The sequence below is a fragment of the Toxotes jaculatrix genome, chromosome 24 (assembly GCF_017976425.1).
Source record: "Toxotes jaculatrix isolate fToxJac2 chromosome 24, fToxJac2.pri, whole genome shotgun sequence".
Classification (NCBI taxonomy): Eukaryota; Metazoa; Chordata; class Actinopteri; family Toxotidae; genus Toxotes; species Toxotes jaculatrix.
The window spans coordinates 9,342,554-9,369,486 of record NC_054417.1 but is presented as its reverse complement, the minus strand read 5'-3'; the positions used below and the strand labels follow the sequence as shown (position 1 = coordinate 9,369,486).

The following is a 26,933-nucleotide window of genomic DNA, read 5'->3' as shown; positions in this document are numbered from 1 at the left end:
TGGCACCTGTTCAGCAAACGTTACACCGGCTGTTTTTAAGTAAGCATGAAAAAGACATGTACTGAACTGTAACTGTATAAATATTATTATGCTATCATTCTTTCCATTGGTCAATATCTATTATGCGAGTGCAGGTGTTCGCTTGCCTTTTAGTTCAGTTTGATTGGCCAGCTCCTGAGAAAACACAGTGGAAATAAAAAAAACTCTCATACACCTCCATGCAACCCTGGAGTCCATGTGCGTGCTTGAAGATCAAAGGTCATGGTGGTTTAATTTCTCTTTTAGGGACAATGGGGGCAGAGTGAGCCCACACACAGACACAGGTGCATACTCACAAATAACATGTACACACAGATGTACACACAATTTCAATCCAATGTCTCAGATTTTCTGTGTTTGTGTGTGTGTGGGGGTCGGGGGTGGGGTGGGGGGGGGAGTCTTCCCTGGAGCTGATACGGCCCTATCATACACACCATCTGCTCAGCCAGTCCCAGTCCTCCACCGATACTGTCAGCATTTCCAACTGGGTGCCAGGAGATGCCAAAGCTTGTTTTGCACACACACACACACACAGACACACACAGAGACTATACGTGAGCCTGTTTTTTTGCTTCCACCATTTCAGAAAGGCATCAGATTTCACTAAACTAGTATTCCACAGCAGTTTCACTATCAGCGCTCATTTTATAACATCTGACAAATCCATTTTCTTATGTTGTCATTTAAACAAAAGCGATACAGTCTTCAGTGTCTCATCCAGACCCATCTGCCAGGTCTCCTCTCTGTGAACAGCTTTTACATGTCCCTGTGCCCCGCTCCCTTAGGTTACTGTTAGTCAGCATGCATGATGTACTCGAGCCTATGAAGTAGGCAGGATAGCTGTCAGTCCACATCTTAGCTCAGTAGCTATTTGACTTTTCATGTATCCCAGTATGTCATTGACAACACATCAACATGGCTGCCAGGGGTCAAATCAGAAGAGACAGTTTCTCTTTCAAGGTCAAAACTCTCACTCTTGTTCTTGGATATGTGTTCTTCCATCTCAGTCCAGACTATTTTTACATTGATTTATTTCCACACATGCACAGCTGGGAGCTGCGCGGAGCCACCTCACTCTTCTCCTGTTGGCGGCTGAGCACTTCCACTGGATGACTTGATGAATGTGAAATTCTGCCAGTGACTTTCAAGTCACTGTCTTGTGTCTCTAACCTTTCAGCCTGGTCTGATTCAGTGAGGATGGAGAAAACTAGATAGGTCGCTGGTGCTGCAAGTTATGCAAGTGTGCATTGTGTATTTTCTCAGCTTCACAACCCTCCCACGCACCATCACACACCACAGTAAATCATTAGAAGATCCAAAGAAAAGTCTCTAAATGAAAACTTGTGTGTTTGGGTTTATAAGTATGTGTGGTTCAGATTTTAATCTTGCCTCTTCCTCCTCTTCCTCCTCTTCCTCAGTGGATGAAGGAGATGTGGCGCTCAGACTCCTGCTACGCCAACTACGGCGTGGATGGATCCACCTGCTCCTTCTTCATCTACCTTAGTGAGGTGAGTCCTGTGTGTTTATTATAACACATGCATTTGTTGGGGACTGTTATTGAGTGATGTGCGGTGAGTATAAGAGTATAGTAAGATGCAATTGTTGCAACATAGCAGCACACCCGACCCAGAAAAATGGATGTTTCACTGGCACAGTGCCCTGACAACGTTGCTGTAACCTGAGAATGATCACATTAGAATGAAGCGCTAAAAATAAGAGCAAAGGAGAGAGGTAGAGGGGATTTCATTTTTTATGAGAGCAAATTAGAGCGTGTTGAAGGGGACGTGGTGGGAAAAAGAGGAGATGATTCACTGGGTGGGGAGGGACACGAAGGATTGGTGTGAGGTGCTTCTTGAAGAGATGAGTTTTAAGCCTACGAGGCAGAACTTGGAATGACTTTGCCACCCTGCCTCAGTCTCTACATTTCCTCTGCAAACAGGAAAAAGCAGCCAGGTCATACATTATTGACGGCCACTAACATATAGAAGCTCTTGTTGCTTCAAAGGACACTTTGAGACTCTCGGTCTCGGTGTCCTTGCCAGGCCACGGCCGAATATTCATCCCAAGTGATGAAATTATTCTTGTCGTTAATTCCATTTAAAGCCTGACACAGAAAACTGAGCAAGTTTGGGGAAAAGGCTTTAATGCTTTGCCTTTCAGCTTCTCTGTAATGGCTTTCATTCATCCAGGAAATCAACTAAAATTCAATCTGATAATGAATTGTTTTTACACATCACCATCTGAATACAAAGCGTGCTGATGAGACGGTTTGACTCTCTTTAAACGCTCATATTCTCAGACCCAGAAAACAGCTCTGCTTCCCATAAGATGCACCTGTGATTCATCACTGCAAAGATCCTTCGTCGATCACAGCTTTGATCACTGTTCTGTTTGATTGTAGATGCAACAGTGCGTATCACGTTCTCCTTCTCTTGTGCTGTAAGAACATCCATCTTAATAAGCTGTTTCATTAAGTGTTTCATCAGGTGTTTTTGGCGGAGCGCTCTTCCTTCCGTCTTCTTGAAATGTTAGATAATGGCAGAACATTTCTTCAGAAAAGGAGCATTTCAGCTCTGGAAAGGTCAGTAGCCCGTTATGAATATTGTATATGAGCTGAAAGCATTGCAGTCAACTAAGAAGGAACGCAGAAAGCCTGGCCTGCTCTGTATGAAAATAGAAGTGAGATGGACAAGAGCGAAATCCATTAGGAGGAGAGAAACCTCTCCTTTATTTTTAGTTCTATTCACGGAAACAGAAAACAAACAGAATTACTTGCTAAAATGAACAGTTACGATTCAAAACAGATGCATCTACTCTGTGTGTGTGTGTGTGTGTGTGTGTCTCAGTCGTGTTGGTCTAACAGCTCCTCAGCCTCCAACCCTGGTCGCGTGATCCCACGGTTGCCGTAGCAACATGCATGTATTTCAATTCTAGAAACAGCTGTGATGGGTCTCTCAATCCGTCGTGGCTCGTCTGTTAAAAAAACGCAGACGCTCGGGCTCAGATGCACACCCTTTGCCATGTATAATTCATACGCGTCGACCACCGCATTAACCTTGCAAAGGGGCAAACCAGAGAGGGCAGCGTATCATGATGGATGTCAGCGGTGGAAGGTCAAAGCTCAACTAGCGTGGCGTGTATGTTGCAGTTTGAGAAGGAGAATAAACCACACCTACCTGGTCTCTGGCCGCTTTCACAGCGCTGTGTTTTTTTCTCTTGTTGCTGAGATAAGCAAAACACACACACACACACACAGATATACTTCCTCTCTGTGGTCAAACATCAGTCGTGCATGATGAAAGAGGAAGGAAAGAGAGGTAAAAGATGGGGAGGAGAGGCACACCTTAATTTACATCCGATACAAGCATGTGAGTAAATGCTCGTAGTGGCAGCACAGTGACAGCAGCGCAAAATTCTTTTTTTCTCCTCTTTTTATACATGTGTCTCACTTTTTGTCTGCTAGATGGTCAAAACAAACTGTCAGACAATGAAGACATTATCTGCATATGCATTATCTTGCATATATTTGTTTGTGCATCTGTCATCGTGTTTTTGAGCATGTGTTCTCCAGTGCTATCATCGTGGTTACGAGTTGCTAAAAATTGTTTTTGGTTTGTTTAACAGGTGGAGAACTGGTGCCCTCGCCTGCCCTGGCGGACAAAGACCCTGAATGAGGAAACAGACAGGAGGGGACAGGTGAGAATGGCTGTCGTCACAAGACAAGCGAATGGTCTCTTCAGGCTACAACACTGTTACACAAAAAAACCCCCACATTTTGTGTTGTTACAAAAACAAGTTCTGTTAGTTAGCACGTGCTGCTGCTGCTCTTTGTCCACATTTACCCTTAAGGAAAAAAATCTGAGCGCAGCACCATACATGGAGCTTTGTTTAAAATCTAACTTGCATAACTACTGGAAATAAATGTTACTTGGGTGTCAGATTACATTTCAAGTGTCATGGCTGTGGTCCAAGTGTCTTGAATATATTAATTTCAAAGAGGCTTGCATGTGTGTGTGAGAACTCCAGACTTTGTGACGAGTTTGCCATTAACATAAATTTTTTAAACCTGTCGAAATTAAGCCCCACTCCATCACCCTGTGTAAAGCACTGAAGAAAATGACACTATCAAGGCCATTTAATGGAATATTTAATTTTAAGAAACACCAGAGCAAGCAGACAAGTGTACTTTAAAATGCTTAAAATGACTAAATATACCAAAATAATTGTATTTTAAACCGAGGCAGCAAATGGACGAGCAGGCTGAGGCTGATCAGCAATGTCAACATGCCTCGATAGCATAAAAGAGTCGAGCGGCTCCCGTAGACCAAAGCCGGAGTGACGGGACCTTGGGACAAATCTGGAATAATGATCTTCTATCCCTGCCAATGCGGCAGCTCACTCAAATCCCACTTAGAGCTCCTCTCTGGGCCGACAGGCTTGTGCTCAGTCCACAGTATCAGCGCTCCTCGAAAACACACCCCCTTCCCTCTGCCACGGGTGAATCAATATTAAGCACTCTTCATCCCCCTCTCTCTCTGGATGCATCAACAGCACACAGAGCCCTCCGTGGTGGGGGAGATGCCATTTGACAGGCTTTGGAGATTTTAATTCAGGCCCAGATTTTAATAGGTTCAGTCTGCAGAAGTGATTTCCTGTCGTGATGAGGGATGCTAATGCTCTTGCAACAGACTTGTTTCAGCCACCTTAGCAGCTGGTAATGGCACTGTGGTTTCTCGTGTGCTTCACTTCATCTTTCTCTCACTGTCTCATTCACTGCTTCTCTCTGTTTTTTTCCAGGCTGTCCGTGAATCCTTGAATTTCAATATGGGAAAAGTATGAATATTTTCACCTTATAATGATCCTTGCGGTATTCAGATGAGGTGATATTATAGTTTAGCCTGATTCAAAATATTCTGTGAAGTGGACAGCAGCGGCCTCACTTTCATTTCCTCATTCTGCATTACGTTAGTTCCAGTTAGTCACCACTCTCAGGACACAGGAAGGAACTTGAACAACATGTAGTTACATGTTCCACAGCATGATTTGTTTTCTATCACATCTCATTAATGAAACATTTAGATAAAATGTACTCAAGTCTGTCCTTCAGATATGTCCTAAAAATCTTTATTTTGGCTCTTGGCTCCTGTCCTCTCCTGTCCTCTGTAAAGCCTTCAGATAAATGAGCTATTAAAGGTGTGACTGATGGATTCACTCCTCTCGGACCGTACAGCCAGAGCACACATTTGCTCGTAACATGGAGCACTTGGCTCTTTGAATGCTCCGGGTATTCGTTGTTCCTCTCACCATAAATACAGCACGGCACCTTTCTCAGTTTAGCATATTTTTACTCTCTAGATTTATACCAAGGTTTCTTCGATCTCTGGCTCTCAGGGGAGACGTTGTCATCCATTTTTTTTGTGAGCCCTCAGTGTATAATTTCCCCTGCAGATGTCTCTGACAGTTTATGATAGTTATTATCACCTCAGCAGAATCGCTTGAATTCCAGCTTCAGTGATCGTAGAGATGTTTCTTGGACGAGTAGCCCACACAAAGGCTGACGAATGTTGCACAACACATATTAAACATTCAACAATCATTCATCCTCCCATTTATCTGTAACCCATCCCTGCTTTCTTTTCCCTATTCTATCACCCCCCACCCCTTATATTAGCAGAGCTCTTCTAGAAGGGTCTCACTCAAAGAAAACAGCCCTTTGGCAATTAGGAAATTATGGAAGTCATTATTGTAATTTTAAATTAGGTGAGATAAAATTTTAAAGATTGCCTAGGGATTATGTCATGGCAGCAGCAGAAAGGATAAAAGCAGCTAGACACAAACACAAGCGCTGGAGATGATACAGCAAGCGACACACTGACTGAGTCTTCACATTATCTGGTGTACAGATGAAAGAATGCACTGCACATATACAGATTTGTGCAAATGCACCACGAGGGAAAGTAACATTATCAGATTATAGTTACCCACAGCCTTACAGCAGCGTACAAACACACACTGTATGGGTAGCACTGACTGTACCACTGATCTGTGGCGTGTCTGTGTGTGTGTGTGTGTGTGTGTGTGTGTGTGTGTGTGCAGGCGGAGATCCGGACCAGTTTTGAGGAGCTTTACCGGGTGATGTCACAACGGGAGGAGTTCCGCTGGATGATGCTGAGGATCAAACGCATGGCTGAGCCGTGGGTCAGCGCCATTCGCTCGCTAGCTGCCAAGCAGAACCTGGCCAAACGTCGGAGGAAGAAGGTGGCCATCACATACAGTGCATCGTACTACGTTTGTGTGGTGACATTTTGGTTGTGAAAAAAAAAAAAAACTCCCCAGTTGAAATACACACCTCAGACACACCTGTCTCAGGTGCACGCACTCACTCACATACACACACTTATTCACACTTGTAGATAGCCCCACTTTTGCTTGAGGAAGAAATGGTGGTAGGAGAGGTCTGACATGGATATTCCATTGTGTCCCAAGCTGGTAGCAGCTCCCAGCACTGAATAATGTACTCCACACTTTCCACTGGCCTTGTGAATAATTCACATCACATTCCCGTGATACCTTGGTGCTGATGCAAAGCAGGGAGTACAAGAAATGAGAACCCCTGTCTATCTATCTATACATCTATATCACCTCTCACTCCATACTCAATTGAATTTACACAGTCTATAATTAGACAAAGTGTTTTTTTTTTCTCCTGATACTTTCAAAGCCAGGTCTTTATTTCAGCTGCTAATCTCTTCTGGATATTAATCCTCACATATTAATCCTTGAATAGTGTGTGCTCTGGGACTGGGACTGGGGCTGGCTGTCAACAATGAAAAAGTGCTGGTCACTTCAAACAAAGCCTGCTATTACTTCCTGCTCCTGCTGTGGAACACTGTGTTCCCTTCAGCAACTGTAAACCATCCTCTGTGTGTGTGTGTGTGTGTGTGTGTGTGTGTGTGTGTGTGTGTTATTCATATTTTAGTTTAGTTGCATGTGTTTTTCTCAGCATGTACATAGAAAAAGTGGAACTCCTTTCACCGTCCCCTGCTAGGATAAACATGTTTTTTGTGCTCCCCATTTAGTTCTGTTCAAATCCAAAACCAGTGGGGTGTCTTTGAATGTTTTGTCCCCCATTTTTTTCCCCTACATTCTCTTTCTGTATTCATTTGTGTAGGAAAGTGAAGCTGTCAAAATGTCAGGGATGTCTTTAACTCCATGCTCCCTCCATTATTACATTACACATTTACATTCAGAGGATAACAGTCACATTTCTAACTGTTGTCTCTTGCAGTCTTGTCGCTTTTGCATTAGCCTTGAGTAGATATTTTTTCCCATAGAAACCCTTATCAAGTGTGTAACATTCTTATCTACTGTCTCCAACAATAATCTACAAGAAAAAAAAAGACAAATTGCTGATTAAATGCTAAGTAAGTTCACTCCCTACTTTTTTCCCCTTCTGTCAGATCCTGGTTCACTTGGGCCTGCTGACCAAGGAGTCCGGCTTCAAGATAGCAGAAAACGCCTTCAGCGGTGGCCCACTGGGCGAGCTGGTCCAGTGGAGTGATCTCATAACCACGCTGTACCTGCTGGGCCACGACGTTCGCATCTCTGCCTCCCTGGCTGAGCTCAAAGAGTCAGTACCACACATACACACACACCAAGTGCTGTGGTAGTTTGTGGTTGGCAAGACACTGGCTGAACCGCCGCTGGTGTTTAATCTCATTGTTCTGAAGAAAAGGTGATAAATGAGCTGTGAGGTCATTTGAATGAGGGCAAACAAATGTATCTGCCACGTTATTTGTTTGACATTTGTTGGCGGTTTTTCCAGATACAGAATCACCTGCTGACCAACCATAAACTTTTCCAAAGTAAAGCTGCCACACCGACTCGCACTGCCACTTTCAGCATGCCTCCTTTTGTGCATCTCCAGTCATGGGTTTCAAACTAAACAAAGCGGTATCACCTTCTTCTCTCCACATATGGTCCTCATGATGTCAGGAAGGATTTTTATCTGTTGTTCCCAATGATATCAACAAAAATCATAAATACAAGTGCTACAAAAAGATGTTCGGTTCAAACATTCTGCTTCTTAGCTTTGTAGAGCTCTGTATGCCCTTTAGTTAACCCCTACATGCTTTAAACCTGAATGCGTGATCATGATTGAAGTTGATTTTAAATCCAACGTTTCATCCCCAGGATCATGCGCAAGGTTATGGGGAACAAGTCCAGCTGCCCAACTCAGGGCGATAAGGTGGTCGAGCTCATCTACATTGACATCGTGGGCCTCACACAGTTCAAGAAGACACTGGGACCTTCCTGGGTCCACTACCAGTAAGTCTGTAATATTTTACAGTTACATTCAAAACTTATTTTCTCAGTGAGTGAAAAGTTCCTGCATGAACACACAATGCACACACACACACACGGTTTCAGTCTGCAAATTGTGTCAAGGAAATTATTTGTTAAGGGACAAAACCGCTTTCTAACAGACAGTTATAAAACCTGCTGAATCAACACTATTTTTTTTTAACAAACTTTTTTTCAGGGAGGTTTTGCTGAGCATGCATGGTCTCTTTCAACCCCCCCCCCCCAACAGTTTCAGATTGGGTTCCTGGTTCAACCGCTGTTGTCTACCACAGGCTTTTACGCCACTGTTTGATTCATTGATGGTTGACTGTCCAGCACTGTGACTATTTGACATTACTCTCACTTTTTTCATATCATCATGTCCACCGCTCAGTGAATTCACTCATTTGTACAGTTCTTTAACCCTGTGCTATGGCACAAAGTGCTCTGAGTTGAGGCTTGTCTGGTACTTAGTGGGATAATGAATCTATTTTCTTCTCATACATTGCCACCATCTCCTAAAAAGGCTGAAGGAGCGTCTGTTGTTTGTGATGTCTTCACCCACTGAGTCTGTTCTCTCTCTGACAGCTTAGTTTTGAACAAAGCTCTCATCAGCTCCGACTGACAGGAAAAGAGGAGGGACAATAAGTCTGGGGTCTCTAATTGCCCTGCTGACTCCTCCTGCTTGTCACCAGGTTTTGTTTGGCACCTTAAACCGCATCCGCTCCCTCAGGAAACTGCTTCAGCCTCAGGCATGATGTAAGGTCCAGATGTTGTTTTCTGAATTATTCCTCCTGCCATTATTGAACACTTAAGTCGGAGCAGTTCGTACCGCTGCATGCTTTCTAGGAGCTTTGTGAAAGCAGACCTAGACCTCAGGTTGGAGCTAGTTTTCTGTTCCCTTTCTTCTGTCACTACGTGTAAGCTAGTGTGTCTTTTTCTGTGCCGTCTCCTGTCAGGAGGGTATTACATGTCTTGCCTCTGTGGCCTGAGAATCCCTTTGTGGAACCATCTCAATCTTCTCCCTTGACTTTATTTGTCATACAGGAAAGCAGGGAGATGCCCTATGGACAGAGCATGCCAGTTCTGTTTGCATATCAAGCCCTGAATTCTGGAGAACAATAAACTATGTCATTATTGTTCCATTTGTTCTGGTTTGTTGTTTTGTTTTTTTGTGTTTGGGGAAAAAGCAAACCAGTCTGACAGGCCTTTGTGTGATTAATGTGTTGTGTTATTGCCCCAGTCTTCTGGCTATCTGTCTTACAGTAGTGTATCACTCAGCTTTGTACTGCTATAGAGGAAAGGGAATACTCTGAGCTGTTGTTTTCTTGGTGGAAGGTAGGTACAGTGTTGCCCTGTTGTTCGATTTCATTTAATCCTTTCATCCAGTAAATGAATCGGACGATGCACTGCATTCGCAGAAAGCGTGTCAGTGTTTACTGGTTCCATAATGCAGAAATGAAACTGGACAGATGAAGAGTTAGTCACCAACGATGTGATGCTGAGTTTGATTTCATCATTTTGCCACTTCCTCTCTTTCTTTTACCAAGAATTTTGTTTTGACATGTTGTTATGTGCGTAGCTTATGTGTGTATATGGGTGTGTGATTTGTGCCTCTGAGCTTATTCACAGTGTCAGTGTTGTTGAGGTTTTTATGGAGCTGTCAAGACAACATATATAACACGTTACATAGCGGATGTGTCAATCCATTCTAAAATAACCTGAAACATCACATTATGATAACGTGATGTGAAATAATAAAGTCTGTTTTGGCTAAAAGTGAATATTTATGGTTCATGAGAAGGCAGTGTAAACTGAAAGTAACTGAAAATGATCAGATGTTGTTCCAGTAAGAACAAAAAAAAAAACATTACGCTAACTTTTCCCAGCTCCAAGGTTTTTTATAACCAAATCCCGATGTTGTGCTGTAATTCAGCCTGAGGCTTTTATGGGACACGCCACTAACTCACATGTCTGTTTATCATCCAGGTGTTATGTTAAGCCTCAGGGGTGTGCAGACATGTAATGGACCCTCAGGGAGATTTATACAAGACAAGAATTCACATCTGATATCACTGTTCTCTAATAACCCTGCTTTATTTATTGCTGATTTCACATGGGAAATAATTGAGGCAGGAGACCTATCATTCACCATGGCCATTGTAACACACTATCCATTTGGGATCACGTCAGGTGGATCGCATTATGGTGAAATTACACTGTTACTTTGAAAGCAACATCCGCACTCGGCCCAGCTCGATTGCACTATGGCAGCAAGTGTCACTAAGTGCGTTCTTCTGCCACATTATCACGCCCACTGTCAACTGACGCGGCCTCGCTGCAGCCATATTTACATCATGTTCTGGTTCCAGCAGCATCTCCCCATCTGTTGAGAATATATATCTACCAGGGAGGGAAGAGGGTTGTTTTTATCTGCAGCGAGTGGAAATGGCATGTGGGCATGTTGTTGTTGTTCTGCTTTCAGTCTAAAGTTTCCTCATGGTGAATGTGTTTCCCAGCTCTACGCTCTCTCCCAGGGCCTTCCACAGTTCACACAACCAGCTGCACAGCATCTGCCTGGGCGGAGAGACAATCTCTGAGAGAGAGAGAGAGAGAGAGAGAGAGAGAGAGAGAGAGAGAGAGAGAGGGGGATTTTTTAGGTGCAGATGTCTACGTGTGTGAGAGAGTGTGTATACGCTTGGCGTCCATGTCTGTTTACACCTGGCTTCTTCTTATCGTAATGATTAATGCTCAGTATTCTACCTTGAGCCAAAGTGGAAATCACTTTACTTTATTTACCCACAACAAAATTCTGTTCACGGACAACGTGCCAAATAAAAATCACCCTTTCAGGATTTTGTTGCTGTTAAGACGACTCACCAAGGAGACAGGAGATCGTAGGAGAGACAGATCAGTGAATAACATGTGATTAATAGCTTGAGGGGCAGACCTAGATTAAATCATTTGTGGCAGCAGATGGATATCAGGTTTTCTTTCTATCACTGGCCCTTTATCTTCCCAGTCAAAAAGAAAGGTAGATAGCCAGGGACAGGGCAGGCCAGACATCATCAAACTAGCATATAGAAAAGAGAAGTGAGTAGCAACGAGTGAGTTAGTGAATGCAGAGCATGGAGTTAAAGGTCATGAGTGAGTGGTTCTCAGCATATATCCCACTCTGTCTCCTGGTTGTGGTCTAATTAATCCTGTGCTCTGACCTTTGAGTCAGACATGATGTTCATTCACAGCCTCACACCTCCACAGCACAGGCTCTCTCAGTCTCTCTGTCTGAGGATGGAGCCTTTAGACATTAGGGAAAGCAGGGATATAAAATAAACAGTGATATAATGAATTGAGCTCAAAAACCAGATACTTTCTTGCACAGTTGTTAATATTTTATACTGCATATCTAACTGAGAGAGGCTCATGCTGATCCAAGCTGCAGAGGTGCTCCAGCTGGGAGTCATTTAACTCTGGCTATGTGGAAAAATGAATCGGACTTTTACTTCCAGAACCAGGGGCACTTCGTAACTCTATACCACCAAGATCCGGGCCATTGTTATCCAAGAAGGGCTGAACTGAGGCCAACGGGGACTTTGTTGTTGATACCAAGTCCATCTGCCCTCGATTCAATTGTTTTCATTTTGAACATAGCAGCTGGTGTCAAACCGGGGTAAACTGCGTACCTGGGGTCATTGTGAGTCTATGATTACATTCAGTAAAGCGAGCTAATCCATGGCAGCTTTACTGTACTACCAAAAAGTTCATTTTCTAGGTCTTCAGGCTTACTACTGTGGTTTATATGGTTGTAAAATGAATTAACCATAAGTTAATTTCTAGGACTGGTGTGAAAATTACTGGGAGAGCAGTGTGGACAAGGCACTGTGTTGTGGCTTTAACTGTAATTATGTGCTTAAGGTGTGAACAGTTTGTCTTCCAGCACTTATTATAACAACACTGTTTGCATAGAGATTATTTAGAGCAGTGTTTCTAGGTTTTGAATTGATTTTCAGAGCAAACTTAAATGAAAGATATGATGTTAATGTTTAATGCTTATTGTCCATATGTCTGTGTCCTCTGGACTGGGGCAGTTATTTAAACGGCTGTCTTTCTGTCACGTCACAGGTGCATGCTGCGGGTGCTGGATTCGTTCGGGACGGAACCAGAGTTCAATCACGCCCACTACGCCCAGTCCAAGGGCCACAAGACGCCCTGGGGGAAGTGGAACCTCAACCCCCAGCAGTTCAACACCATGTTCCGTAAGTCGACAGGATGTCAGCACACACGGCAAAGCTCTAACCAAAAGCACTTCTGTAAACGATCACTGAAGGCCTAATCGTTTAAAGAAGAAATAAAAACAGGCTGTGTGGTGCAATTGTGGCCTGTGTTGCGTTTACTATAGGTTTTTTTTTTTCAGTGAAAACCATCACAGAGAGCTTTGCTGGTTTCCTCTCAGGCAACTGACGGACTGGAAACAGATCCCTGATCTGTCCTAAATGCAAAGTTCTTTAAGCATTTTGTGCAAAACTCTTCATCTTAACTTTTCATCACCTCTGTAAGTCCCCCTCTCTGTTGTCTAAAAAAAGGTCAAGCTGCCAGACACAGCTACTTTCACTATAAATCAGTTTACATGTTCATTACTCCCTTGGCTGTGTCCTATGTCCTCAGTTCCAGTGAGATTTTCTCTTATGAATGAGATGTTTTGGTTGGAAAAGAGGCATAAAAGACTGAAAATCCAGCACGGTGCGAGCTAATGGAATATTATCAAGCCGATTAAAGGAAAAGTAAGAGGTCAGACACTCAGCTCTCCATTTTGCTGTGATTATGAATGTAGGACGTACGGGTTTTATTGCTCTCTGTGTGTGTGTGTGTGTGTGTGTGTGTGCATCGCTCCTACTCTGAGATCACTCTGTAACTGGAGTCAAGCACATTTGCTGTGGTGGATGAGTTGGTGGCAGTGCAGCAGAGGAGAGAGAGAGAGAGAGAGAGAGAGGGGAGCCAGCCCCCCGGGGTATTGACCTTTTCCCCATGGCTAAGAGAAAGTGAAATGTTACCCCTGCAGTCCCTGTTTGTGAGGTGAAGCCCGGAGCTATTCAGAATACCACTGTACCTGAATAGGCCCTTTTGTCCTCTGAGCAGAGTATGTCTTTCTCATAACACACTGGGGCCTTTGCACAAAATCCAGTTAAGAGTCGCTAGGTTAGATGATATCGCTGGCGAAACAAGTGCACCGTGGTCTGACTGAGTGTTAAAACCACAAAATGGCATCACTTCCAGGCACGAGAGACGAGACAGACATGGGTGTTTTTGCCCCCCCCTCCTTCCTCTCTGCATTGTGCTGCACAACAACTTGTCCCGGAGCGAAACAATTTGTGTACCATGCAACACAAACAGCATAATTTAATAAACACATCCAAGGATGTTGAAATAGCCATCTGAGCTTTCTCCTTGTTACCTGTCCCGCCACAAATGATATTTGCACACTGCAGTGGAAGTGTGTGTTTCTGTCAGCTTGGATTTACAGTGGGTATAGCTCACTACTTGAGGACATTTTAGTGATGGCGGCAGGATGTGCTAAGGTGCTAACTCCTAAATTTAGTTGGAAGCATGTTTCTGCCCCACATTTACCCAACCTAGGTGGTTCTGCAAGCATAGCCACAAGAAATACATTTAATATTTTAATACTATTTGCAAAAACAAAGAAACGGTTTAATCAGTCCAGGTTCGTTTCACAAAAGTGAAACAGTCCAAGAAAGCAGAGGTAGCACAGGGAAAAGGCTAGCTCGAAATCCAGTAAACCAGACAGGGGTCATACACAAACTCAAAAAACACACTCGAACTAGTAACAGCAAGGAACACTGGAAAGCTTGGTAGGAACACACAAGACAATCTGGCGACGAGTGCAGGGGGGACGGGGACTAAATACATCAGGAGGAGGTGCGACAATTACAAACAGGTGAAACACATTAAGGGAGGAAGGGTAATCAGGAGGTGGGAGGAGCACACTGGAGAGGGAAGTCGAGACTCCTGAAACAAGAGGGAAAAACAGTGAACAACAGGAAACTAAAGCATTGTCAAAATAAAACAGGAAACACTTAATAAACAAAACAAAATAAGAGCACCCTGGCTCCCAGGACGAAACCTGACAGAAAGTTAGAAAGTAACTAACTAACTTGTAACTTAACTCTTATCTCACCTATGGAATGTAGACGTAACAACAGACAAATCAGGTAACAGCAGGTTATTTATTCTAGATTCGGATTGGTCCATTTGTTACGATTAGGCAGAGCTCCATAAATCATTGGTTGGGGGAATTGGGAGTATGTGGCCTCTGGCCAATAAGACAAGACAAGGCCAAATTGACCTCATTAATCTATTTCAGAGTCGGGATAGCAGCGAGTGTTTTCTGGTGTACAGTTTGTGTTTCGAATGGGCAGCGCGTCTTAGTTTCGTTGGCTCTGTTTGCCAGCACAAGTCATTTATAATCAGGAGAGCTTGAAAATATAATGTAGTTAACCTTTCCTGTAGGTCAGAGTGAAATGTAGAGACTCAGGTCCGACCAGATCGGTTTTATTTAGTGTACACACCATTACCTTAAAAACAAGTTTGTTAAAAAGGACTTTTTGGTGAAGGATATAAGCCTGAAGTGAAATATACTACACTGTAATGTAAAACATACAGTAGCAGTTGCTTCCATATATCTGCTTATGTCCGTTTTTTTCCCTGTGTATTCCTGTGGCCGAGCGTTTAATCCCTTATAGAACTGATGATTAATACCGGCCAGAGGTCAAACACAGCAGCAGATAATATTTATCTCTGAAGCACAGCCAGCTATGTAATTGACCCTGAGATCTGCCAGGCTGATAGAGCCTGGAAAGCTTTGATTGATAATGTCTCTGGCACACCCACTGACTTAAGGTTTTCAGTCTCTCATCTGTGCAGGTTCAGTACACTGCTGTCTGACGTCTTCAGCACATGCTGTCCAAACCACATATACATATTCTGCAACACCTGAAAACACAAATAATGTACTGATGTAAGTGATTTTGTACTGTAAGATGTAGCAGATGGAAACATTTATATTCTAATTACTAAAGAGATGACTGACACTTCTGACTGTAGTGAATTACTTTTGGATTAAATGCACTTCATTTTCATCACTGTGATGTTGTAGATCCAATGTTCAAATTTCACTTCACCCCACGCACGAAACTTACGAGCGGCCTGAAATTCTCATCAAGTAAAATGCCAGAGTTTCTAGTGTGAAGGCGTTTCAGGTGGAGCTGATTCATTTCCACCCTTCAGGCTCAGTCAGACAAGTCACAGAGGCACAAAGTCTTTTGTGAGAACTTAACTGCTGCTTTAAAGAGCACCGAAGCAGCCCTCTCCCTCAGAGGAGATACCCTGCCCTCCTTCACCCCTTTCCTCCACTCCGCTTGACCTGGTTGTTCCAATATTGACTCCCAGTCAAACAAGAGTGAATCCAGGCTTCCTTACAAAGCAAATTTGTCCCTCCGCTCCCAAGTTTGTCAAGAGCAACAAAGCAGCTGCTTCTCCGGCAATGCTGTCCTCCCAGGCTGTTTGTTAGCTAATAGCGAATGAAGCTGTGGCAAGTTGAGTGACATTTTGAGTGGCGGCTCTAGTGGGAGAGGAGGCATCTGTTGCCAAATGCATCGAGAGGGCTGAACACTAATTAACAGTCTGCCCTGTTTACACAGTTAGTTTGGTACATGAGTGTTAGCGCCGCCTCCTTCCAGGGCCCAGGACCGTCTCTGCCTCTGCCATCAGACACACATCACAGTTACTTGTAGTCATCTGAGATGCTGTGCTGGCATGTTTGTATTTGTTTTTGTTTTGTTTTTTAAGTGCTGGAAATAGGTTCTGTTTTTTAGTTTGTCCTGATTCTGTTCAATTAACCTATCACATCATCTTTGAATTGGCACTTTGTCATAATTAGTAACATTATACCAACGTAGAGTGTATGACTAAAGATGTATATTATTTCTAATTAACAGTATCATGAGTACTACATAGATTTAGTGGTTGCTATTTTCAGGCCAGTCATAAATAAAAAGGACTGAATTGAGGTGAAGACAGAAATACAATCAGTTCATCTCAAATTTAGACTTGGCTGATGTTCTTTCAGCCGTCAACCCCCCACAATTCATACTGTTCTTACTAATGTTATTGTTTAATCACGCAGCATTACAGAGACACTACAGGTATTTTGGGAACAGTTGTTGCGTTTGGCTCCTTCCCACACTAACTCCTCACCCTGATCTTCATTACATCTACTCCCACACTCCTTGCGCGTTCTCCCACACTCATACAATCCAAAGTGAGATCAGAGCACGGCAGCGACTGAAAGGCTCGTCTTTGCATTGTAATGCTGGGAAAAGAGCAAAACAGGAACAGGATTTGAATACAATAGATTATAAAATGCATATATTTTACAACACTGAGACACTGAGCGTCTTTATCATGACAGTCTGGCACTTTTCCCACAGTACTGCATGATAACCTATCAGTACATACCTTGGTTAACATGCTTAGTCAGAGCACCGAAGGGAAATGATGTCAGTGTGATATGTAAAGTTGCCAGTGACTGATATGAATGATACTTTGAGCCTTGCTTCAGTTTAATGTGACGCTGATGTGAATGAGGATCATCACAGGGTTTTGTAGCAGACTCCCGTTCGTGCCCTTTTCAAGTCGCTGGGAGAAAAAAAGCGACGGCACATTTGTGTCATTGTTCAGTAATTGCTTGAGCTGGTGCTGGTGCTCATTTACACTCTGTTTCTTTTATTGTGTGTGTGTGTGTCTAAAGATATTTAGCCAGAGTCAATATGTGAGCTGACTGGAGAGATCGAGAGAACAAACTGTGGCTTTTTGTCGAGTGGGACAAAATGTCACATTCCAGCCACCTCCCTGACAAACACCTTCAACCTTGCTTGTGAAACTGCTGTTGAACTTTGACAGTACATCGTTGTTGGTGCCGTTATCTCCTGCAGTTAAGTCATGATAACAGCACCTATAGCTCTGCTGTCCTATGTTAGATGTATAGATCCTGCTTGTCCTATTACATAAGGTGTTATATAGTCCAGAGGACATTTGCAGTCGCTGAATCTGACTTGTTTAAATTCTCTCAGACACCTGAGTTTGCAGCTGCAGTGTTGAGATTCTTAGCTGAAACAATCTCAATAAATCCTCCTTTTATTTACTGAAGCAAACTCCATCTCCCTGACTGACTGACCCTAATTTGCTTCCGTAGTTACAGTGTTGTGGTAAATGTGAGGTCTGACCACAGCAGCTCCCCCCGGGGGGCTCCAACACAAACCACAACTGTTCACCAGAACACCTCCCTCGCAGCCTGTGCCCTTCACTTCAGAGGGGTGATAGTGGGGTCTCCTGTTCAGCCTGTTTGAACCGCTCATTTTTAAATTTGAAATCATATTATGAAGCTTTTTGTTTCATTTTTGGCTGAGTCCTTTCACACGCCATATCCTTGTCCTCACATTTGTTTTACAAGCCAGATGGCAGTGAGGTAAAGCACTGCCAGCTCCGGGCTCCACACTTGACCTGCTCATCTTGTGGTTCCCATAGTAACCGGTCATCGCTGGGCAATAAGGAATGGTAGGGAACAAAAACCCAGAGTGCCTGTCGAATGGCGTTGTGCTACTGCGTCTGTCCCTCTCTCTGGAATTATGATCTGTGCCAAACGCTGAGGTTGAAATGGGTTTTATTTTAGAGGACTGTGCAAAGCAGACGGGAGTGTGTTAGATTTATTTCAGGCCTTTTTGTTTTTACCTCAGTGGAGCATAAATGAAGATGTAGCTCGCTATGCCTGAAGTCATTCATTGTTGTATTCCCTAAGATTTGATCCCCAACTGTATCTTCTCATCCCCTTTTCTTATTCTTTCTGTAACACACATTATGTATGTGTGTGTATATATATATATATATATATATTAATATTATCTATTTATTTATTTATGTGTACTTGTGTGTGTCTGTGTGTGTGTTACAGCTCACACCCCAGACAACAGTTTCCTGGGCTTCGTAGTGGAGCAGCACCTCAACGCCAGCGACATCAAGCACATAGATGACATCAAGAGACAGAACCAGTCACTCGTCTACGGCAAGGTGGACAACTTCTGGAAGGTACTGTGATCCTTTATACTACATATCCACCTATAGACACATTCACACAGATTCACGCTCACATGCTCCGACGTAGACTAATGTACACACAGATATATACATGTACAAATTCTTTCTGAAGATGAAAGTGACAGACTTCACTGGGCACACCAAAGATAACCTATTTTCAGACCTCTGAGAGCTCTGCAGTGAAACTCTTTGAACAGCCTTCGGTAAAACTTTCACATGAAACTTAATAACGGTCTGTTTTAGGAGCTCAAATTCAGCTTATCGCTTTCTCCGTGGAGTTTTTTAATATATTCAAATGCATGCTCACACTGCGGCACAGAGACCAAGGGATTACTGTATCCAAGACAAAAACGACTTAGGGACTTGGAGAGATTTGCACATTGTTTGGCATGCCGTGGATGGCTGGATTACTGCCCGCGCCTTGATGAGCTTTCAGCCGACACCATGTATGTTTCATAGTGTGTCGCTCCAAATGTCTGACAGAGCAACTCAGTGCAAACGATGATAGAAGCTACAAGAGAGAATTGTCTTCATGTAACATGCCTGTAGTGTAAACGCCTTCTGACTTCAAGATGAAAATGTAGAGAATTAAATAAGACCGATGATCTTGAACTGTAAACACTGTCCCGTCAGACAGTCAGGGTTTGTTCCACGAAGCTTTGTCTAACTTAACCAACTCATTGGCTATACATATAACAAATGGGCAACACTCATCAACTACAGTTCGAATTTTAAAGCCACTTTGCAAGAGTCTGAATCCCATGGTGTTCCGGTTAATCTGGAGGTAGCTGCTGTGGTTTGTGGCTCCTCATACAGAGTCAGAGTCAGAGCACACGCAGTCGTGTGCCATTCAGCTGAGCTTTAAAAAGGGCAGACAGGGGAGCCCATCAGCTCACAGCAAGCGGCATTAGCTGCTAATCAGACTCCCAGGCGTGTTCATTACCTCCTGCTTTTAATTAAAGGGCCATTTTGGGGCCAAGTGATAACGAGCTGACTGGCTTGCTCCGTTTCCCTCCCCCTTCCTTTGAAATCGCGCTGTCCTTCGATCTCTTTCTTCACTTGAGAGGAAAATTATATATCTGGTGTTTAAAAGAGAAAGTGGGACCTGCTGGAAGAAAAGAATTTCTCGCATGAAGAAACGAAGGTAAAATTCACAATGGAATTATATTCAGGTTATGAGATTAATGAGCTAAAGACCAACACTTGCAGAAGGTGCAGTCGGTTCTTTAATATGTAGCTGTAGGATTACAGGGCCTCATATAACACAAGGTTACTAAAGCAAAACTCTAACAGTCACAAATTGTGACTAAATATACAGAAAGTCATGTAGCTTCTGTACATGGACAATTTTTTTATATGGTACACACACACACACACACACACACACACACAAACAGAGATCCTGGGGATTAAAGAGCCAGGTCAGCAAGTAATTATTTTGTTGTTGAGTGTTGATGGTGAGACCCGAAATAAAATGGCCAGACCACCTCTGAGGGAGCCGTTTCCATAGCAACCCAGTTGGAGGAGTAGAAAGGCAGAGCGAGGGAGCTGAGAGGGACTACCTGTCTTTTCTTTCTCTTTCTCTTTCCATACGTACACACACTATAGAACTGTGCAGCTCTGCTCTACCGTTTCAAATAAAGTCAAAATATTAAATATTCTCGCATCGTCTGCATGTTTTCGTCTACATCTCCTTTCTAACTGGCAAAGGTTTAATAAAAGAAGCCAATAAAGCATAATGGCTTTTACCTGGGCTCACCTCATCACTGAGCTACACGGAGATAAAAATCAGTCTGCGTCCCTATTTTTCAGAAGTCAGTGTGTAAGAAAGCGTTTGATGAGGCGGGAGGGAGCGTGGAGAAAGGTGAGGAGTAGTAGGATGTACAGAGAAGGAGAGCTGCAGGCCCTTGGCAGCAGATCAGAGGACATGGTGAAGAAAGACAGATCACACCGATCTGACATGGACACACACATGCATACACTCACACACACACACACACACACACACACACACACACACAGAGCTGGCATATGCAGAGCAGGAAGGGCAACCATCCCACACTCTTACCCTCGCAGGCTCATGAACAGACAGCAGTGTGTTACATCCCTCTTTCATGAAGGATAACCGAGCTGAGTTGAACATTAAACCTTCCTTAGTTTTACTGTGCTTGTCTGACCTGATGAAGCAATCCCCTGTGCCATTAAACTAGCCGTGAGTGCCAGCGTAGAAAGCTCAATTTGACGTTTGAGGAAGGAGCTGTGTTGGAGTGGGAAATGTTATTAAATCGGCTCCTTCTGTCACAGATCTTTTATTGAATCAGGCCCCAGATATTTCCAGAAGGTGCTGTTTGTTACCGCTTTACCTTGTAACTCAGCTCTGTCGTGGTAAATATTATGTTTTCCATTTATCTGAAGCATATTACATCAAGAAAAGGCAACATTTCCTGAAGAAAATTCACACGTGAAATAGTTCGATTCACGTTTATTTATTTCTAAAACTCCCTTTAACAGGAAGAAGCCTCAGACAGAAACGGACTCAGGGTGAGCGAGTGTCTGCTTCGACCAGTTGTGTTGTGAGGAGAGAAATGGGGGAGAGAGAGGGGGAGAAGAGAGAGAGAGAGACCAGGAACAACAACAAAAACAACAACAAAAAAATTCTCAAGAGCCCTTCTCAAGAAAAATCAAAATAATACACAACAGAAGAATTCACTCTAAACTTTAAGCCTTTCTGGCTATACCCTTAAAGCAGTGGTGTCCAAACTGTTCCACAAAGGGCCGTGTGGCTGCAGGTTTTTGTTCCAACCAATCAGGAGCACACAGTTTGACCAATCAACTGTCTGAAGACTGAGATCAGTTGATTAAATGAGTCAAGTCTGGTGTGCTGCTGCTTGGTAACAAATTCTGAGTAACAAATACTCAGAATTTTTGTGCTGAAACTGCTTATATCATTTATTTGAAATTACTCAAAAATATTAAGTACAACTTAAAAAATATGTCTAGATTTAGATGAATGTGTTGCATGCAACCACTTTCAATATTAAAATTGAGTAAATTCAACAAAACATTTTTTTTCAGTGCATAAACTGTATTCGTGCTCTGTGAAGGATCATGGGAGCAAATTCCATGACTCTTCACAGAGGCAGGAAATGGCCTTTCCAGATTTATGAAGGCCAGACAGGATGTAAACAACAAATGTGAGCATGCAACAGAATAATAATCAGTGAAATGAATTAGAAAAACTACAGGAGGGCAACATTAGTATTTTAATAAAAAAACAGGTAATTAGCCCAACTCCATTCACACCACAGTGACCAAGGACTTTTTGTCAGCCATCAGCAGATTTTGTGATAATTAGGCTTGAAATAATAACGACCCTCCCAGTGGCACCTGTTTCCTTCCCTGAATGCTTCAATAAGTCGCACTGTAAATGTATGGAAATGGTGCCATTAGCTTCTCTATACAAGGTGCACGGCTTCTGATTGCACCTAATGAAGCTTGTGACGTTGCAGGTGTTTCGTTGCCGCAGGAAAAGCAGGAGTATCATAGCTACCTTGTGGTTTTTTTTATTTATTTTTCCTGCACTGGGTTTACACTCACCGCGCCCTCGCGTGTGTGCTCAGCATGTTACACTTGGATGATTATGCAGTTCACGTATACACAGCACGGACCAACTTGTCAGCGATCATGTAGCAGCTCCTCTACTTTCTAACAATCAAAAACATGTTCTGGCTAGCCACCAAGCTCCAATAGGTTATAGACTGTTATGTCTAATGGGGCGTGGCAGGGCACTGAAGTAAATAACATCTCCTGACTGCACTCCAAGCACTTCTGTGTACTATTTTACCACCAATGTTCCCCTAGGGATTTCTAAAGTATCTGTTAAAGTGTCTGTTGGGTTTTACACCACATCCATTAAGCTGTTAATTTATAAGTCCAGTACGCGTGTCATAAATTCATCTGATAGTATATTTTTATTTGTAGTGGCCTGCAGCAGTTCCTCAGACGTTAATTGAGTCACGCAGCTGGTCTAATGATGGCAACCACAAACACGCAGCACATATAAAATGACACATGTAGCGAGCGCGCTGATTCAGGGAGCTGCGATGCATAGTGTCTGAACTGTTTTTAAAACTTTTAACATGAATGTTTAAAGCTGCTTTCACAATGTCTGGACCTGAAAACGATGTAAGACATCAGCCTCCTCAGCTGATCTCATATAAATTATGGCCGTGACGTTATATCACACTGGAACAACTTTAATCATTCGTATAAATTTGGTCAAGTTTTGAGGATGATGTCTGTTCCATCCCCCACGTTTATTTATTCAGTGGAGACTGAGTAAAGTAGAAGACGGACCACTGGGACAAAAGGTCAGACTCTGCAGGAGCACTGAGACGTCCCGATAGCCCTGAGAGATGATTAGTATTGCTAAAGTGCCCTTGTGCAAATCACCGCATTTAAAATGAACTAGCACCATTATCACTAACTGACTCAATATTATGACATCGCTGCAAAGAAGCGTGTATAATGGGCTCTGCATGTAAGAGTGTGTGTGTGTGAGTGGTTGAAGTTCCAGTTTTGGGGCCTCAGAGTCGTTTGATAATAATTTGGGATGGGAAGACAATCTGAGGTGCGTTTGATGCTGAAGGCAGCTTACAGGTCAAGTAAATCGCACCAAGGGCACCTGTCTGCATTCTGATGAGCCAATAGCTCCTCTCGCCTCCTGAGGCTACCGCAGAAGACTAAGAAACTACTGCACATTCAGTGTATTTCTTTTCCCCCCATTCAAGATCTGGGTACAGTCGCTATGGAGACAAACACTGAAGTTAAAGAATCACAATGTACAGTGATGTACATCACCAAAATACAATACCATTCATATGGAAGGAAGAACATAAGGAACAAACACAAGGCAGACAGCATCAGTATCAAATACAGTGTCTCAGGAGGAGGGAGACGTGGAGTGTTTCAGTTGAAAGATTAATCTGATCCATCCCCTGTGTCTTGACGCAGCTACCTGTCAAGATAAAGCACTGAAACATCAAAATGTGCTCTGAGCGCTGGACCCGTCTCCCTATACGAACATATAGAGGAGAGGTTTAACAGTGAAAGGGGAGAATGTACTGAACACCCACATGTCAAGTGAGCTGGTTCTCATTTAACCACAGAGGGGCCTGACAGCTCCTGAGCTCAAAAGAAAGAACTGGCCTCGTACAACCAGTACGGCGTACAGTTCCTTTAACATGTAAAGGTGTAGGAGGTAGGACAGGATGTAGGAGGTAGGACAGGATGTAGGAAGTAGGACAAGATCCACCCAGAGTGTAGACATAATGGTGGTGGCAGCAGATGGATGATGGAAGCGTTCATTTGAAAATCACTGGACTTCCTGGAAGTCGAGGTGGTGACAGGGACAGAAATAAAAAGCAGACAGGGACTAACTGACTCGTGGAGCAAGGGCAGAAGGAGGGTTTGGACAACTACGGTGAAACTGTGAATGTAGGGATTTTGATAGTGTGGGAAAATGGACGGTTAAAAATAGAAGAGCTGGAAATATTAGACATCAGCCCACACAGTAATAAAAGCAAGTCATGAGCAAGCAGAACTTCCTTTTTGAACTTTTGCCAAAACATCATTTTGATTTTTTTAATTCTCATTTCCTGCTGGTAAACTGTTGCCTGGTGTGATGTTCACAGTCACAAAGACATTATCAGTGGCTTCAGTTGCATGTTAGCAGTGTATCTTAGCCTCTTTTGTCTTTATTTCCTCGCCGTGTCTCTCAGCCAGTAAGCTTTCTTCCCCTGACACTCATTCCTCCACCCTCCCCTCTGCCGACAGCAAGCAGCCACCGCCTCTCCTGTTTCCTCTCTGAGCCAGGGTTTACAAATTCCCTCTGATTTACAAGGCCATAAAACTCGCCTCCTCCTCTTCCTTCTCTCCTGCTTCAATCAACCTCTCCAGCAAACGCAGTTATTTTATAACTCCCCAAGTATGTGCTCCTGTACAAGGCTGCCGCTATCGATCTGCTTCCTGGTTTCAGATTGCATATGCTCGGAGACGTATGCATGCACACGCAGTGCAGATGAATGCACACACACACACACACACGCACACGGGCCCTACGAGGACATGCAGGGGAACAGTGTCTTGTAATGTTATCAGTCTTCGTGCCTGTTAGTGTTAGAAAGTGGTACGTTTTTTCTGCTTCGCAGTGTGCTGACAGCTGAGACAGGCTTCTGAATTGGAGTTGACATAATATCATTATAAGAAGGAAAAGCAAAGAAAATCCTCAATGGATCTGAAACTGGCGATGCACCCTGCAAACGCGCTGTTCTCACATGTTCCACCTCTGCGTTCGTGACAGACATTTTCATATCGTCCAACCTGTTTCTAGGTTGTTGTTTGTGCTTGTTACAGACCTGGCTCATGATCTGAAACAGAAAATAAATGTCTGAATCTAAGCATAACTGTGTGGATGTGCGTGGGGTTTTTTTTTTTTAATCTGTGAGGGAGAATCCAGCCATACTCCACAGAGCATCTGGAGAGTAATGTCCTCTGACCGTGAAGCTTTGTGTGCGGCTACTGCCTGAAGGGTCATGGCTGCCCACTGTATGTTCCTCATCCATGTGCACACGCACAGTCACGCAATAAACACACATCACACATATCCAGCTGCCTTTAGTGTCTTTATGTCTTACTTTAGTCTTGTTTTTGGATTTTTTTCTTCCTTCCCCTGCTGGCGGTTACAGCTGTATCACGTTACAGTCTTACAGATTATTTCACCCTTTAAATACTCACTGAATTAGTTTATGAGTATAAAAATAATCCATAATCAAATCTCTACTAAACATACATCTTAAGTGTAACTCAGCCCTTAAATTACTAAGCAAAATTAATCTAAACAAAGCTAAACTAAGCTAATTGTGGCTAATTTTTAAAGGGACAACTCCAGACTGGCAGTATTGACCAGTGGGAGGACCGTGCATCCTCCCATCCTCTTCAGAGAGTGGGCATCAGTCTCCCACACCTAGCCATGCATCTCCTGCTTCATTTCAGAGATGTGCTCAGTTCCCCTAACCCTAACCCTCCCCCAACCCTAACCCTAAACAAAATTAAAATAAAAAACAAAAAATAAAAATGAAATAAAGCCTAAGCCTTTGCACCCTAACTCTAATGCAACTAATATCCCAAACTATTCAAAATATTGACAGGAATCAGCAGACAGCACAGGAATCACTGTGTTTTTTTTGGGCCACTTCAGATACCTAATAGTAACCTTCATTTATAAATCCCTCCTCACACACGCATAAATCCTAGCTCAGCTCTCCTGAGTGAAAAGATTACAGGGTAGTGATTTCACCTTCTAATTAGGACTTCATCACACACACACACACACACACACACACACACACACACACACACACACACACACACACACACACACACACACACACACACACACCAGGCTGCTTTAGTTACAGCAGGCTGGCTGGAGGCATCTGATAGCCAGGCCTCCAGGGACCCTGACGAGCGGCTACCTGAAATTTAAGCCTCAAAAGGAAGCAGTGAGATACACACACACACACACACACACACACACACACACACACACACACACACACACACACACACACACACACACACACACACACACACACACACAGAGTGAGAGCAGGGAAATGTCCTGGAGGCAGAGCTGTTTCAAAGGCAGGCTCGTGTGTAAATTTAAAACATTTGATCTGAACAATAATGAGGACTTTCTACCCAATGAGCGTTGAAACTGATCAGTAATATTGCAGCTTGTATGACTGTGTACACACACACACACTGGTGAGTGGGGCCTCTGAGGCATCCTGCCATCATGGAGAAAACAGCCAGCTTTCATCCATACTGCTCGAAGAGCACTCGGCTGTGCTGTGCTCTGCTTCCATACGGCTCAGTCTTCAGCAGGTACACCACAAAGTGAGAAAGACAGATTTTGTACTGCGGCTCAGCAGGAGACACCGGGGACTATTTTGTGTGCAGATTTGGCTGGGTTAGGAAGCAGTCATGTCCTCGTTTTTTGAAAATCAAAGACCAACTGTGACAATCTCAGCGTGGGGACGATCAAAAGCCTTTTATTATGGCAGTAATGTTTCCATCCAATCTGATTAACATGACTTATTTTTTTTAAAAGACGCTCTTAAAAGTTGCTTTATGAGCAAATGATATGCGGAGTAAACACTATAAGCCAGTGCAGTAAACCGCTGACATATTATTTTAAGGTGATCAACACTTTTGGACTTCATCAAGAAATTTTATGACATGAGCTCACGCCACATCCTCAGGCTTACTCCAGCACGCACGTAGCCTTGAGTCGCTTTTACTATTTTACAATATCCTTTATA

At 43.3% G+C, this 26,933-nt stretch overlaps 1 protein-coding gene across 4 annotated transcripts in view; it reads left to right on the top strand.

The window, feature by feature from the left end:
* Positions 1 to 26,933, top strand: part of mgat5 (alpha-1,6-mannosylglycoprotein 6-beta-N-acetylglucosaminyltransferase) — a 65,988-nt gene that overhangs the window by 28,919 nt on the left and 10,136 nt on the right. For 3 of the 4 annotated variants that reach the window (XM_041032173.1, XM_041032172.1, XM_041032175.1), the window contains exons 5-12: positions 1,458 to 1,547; positions 3,664 to 3,735; positions 4,837 to 4,872; positions 6,136 to 6,297; positions 7,500 to 7,669; positions 8,233 to 8,367; positions 12,505 to 12,638; positions 18,407 to 18,540. In XM_041032173.1, the coding sequence (XP_040888107.1) occupies positions 1,458 to 1,547; positions 3,664 to 3,735; positions 4,837 to 4,872; positions 6,136 to 6,297; positions 7,500 to 7,669; positions 8,233 to 8,367; positions 12,505 to 12,638; positions 18,407 to 18,540 (933 nt within the window). The remainder of the gene's footprint in view (positions 1 to 1,457; positions 1,548 to 3,663; positions 3,736 to 4,836; positions 4,873 to 6,135; positions 6,298 to 7,499; positions 7,670 to 8,232; positions 8,368 to 12,504; positions 12,639 to 18,406; positions 18,541 to 26,933) is intronic. The other variant, XM_041032176.1, reaches the window with a different exon arrangement.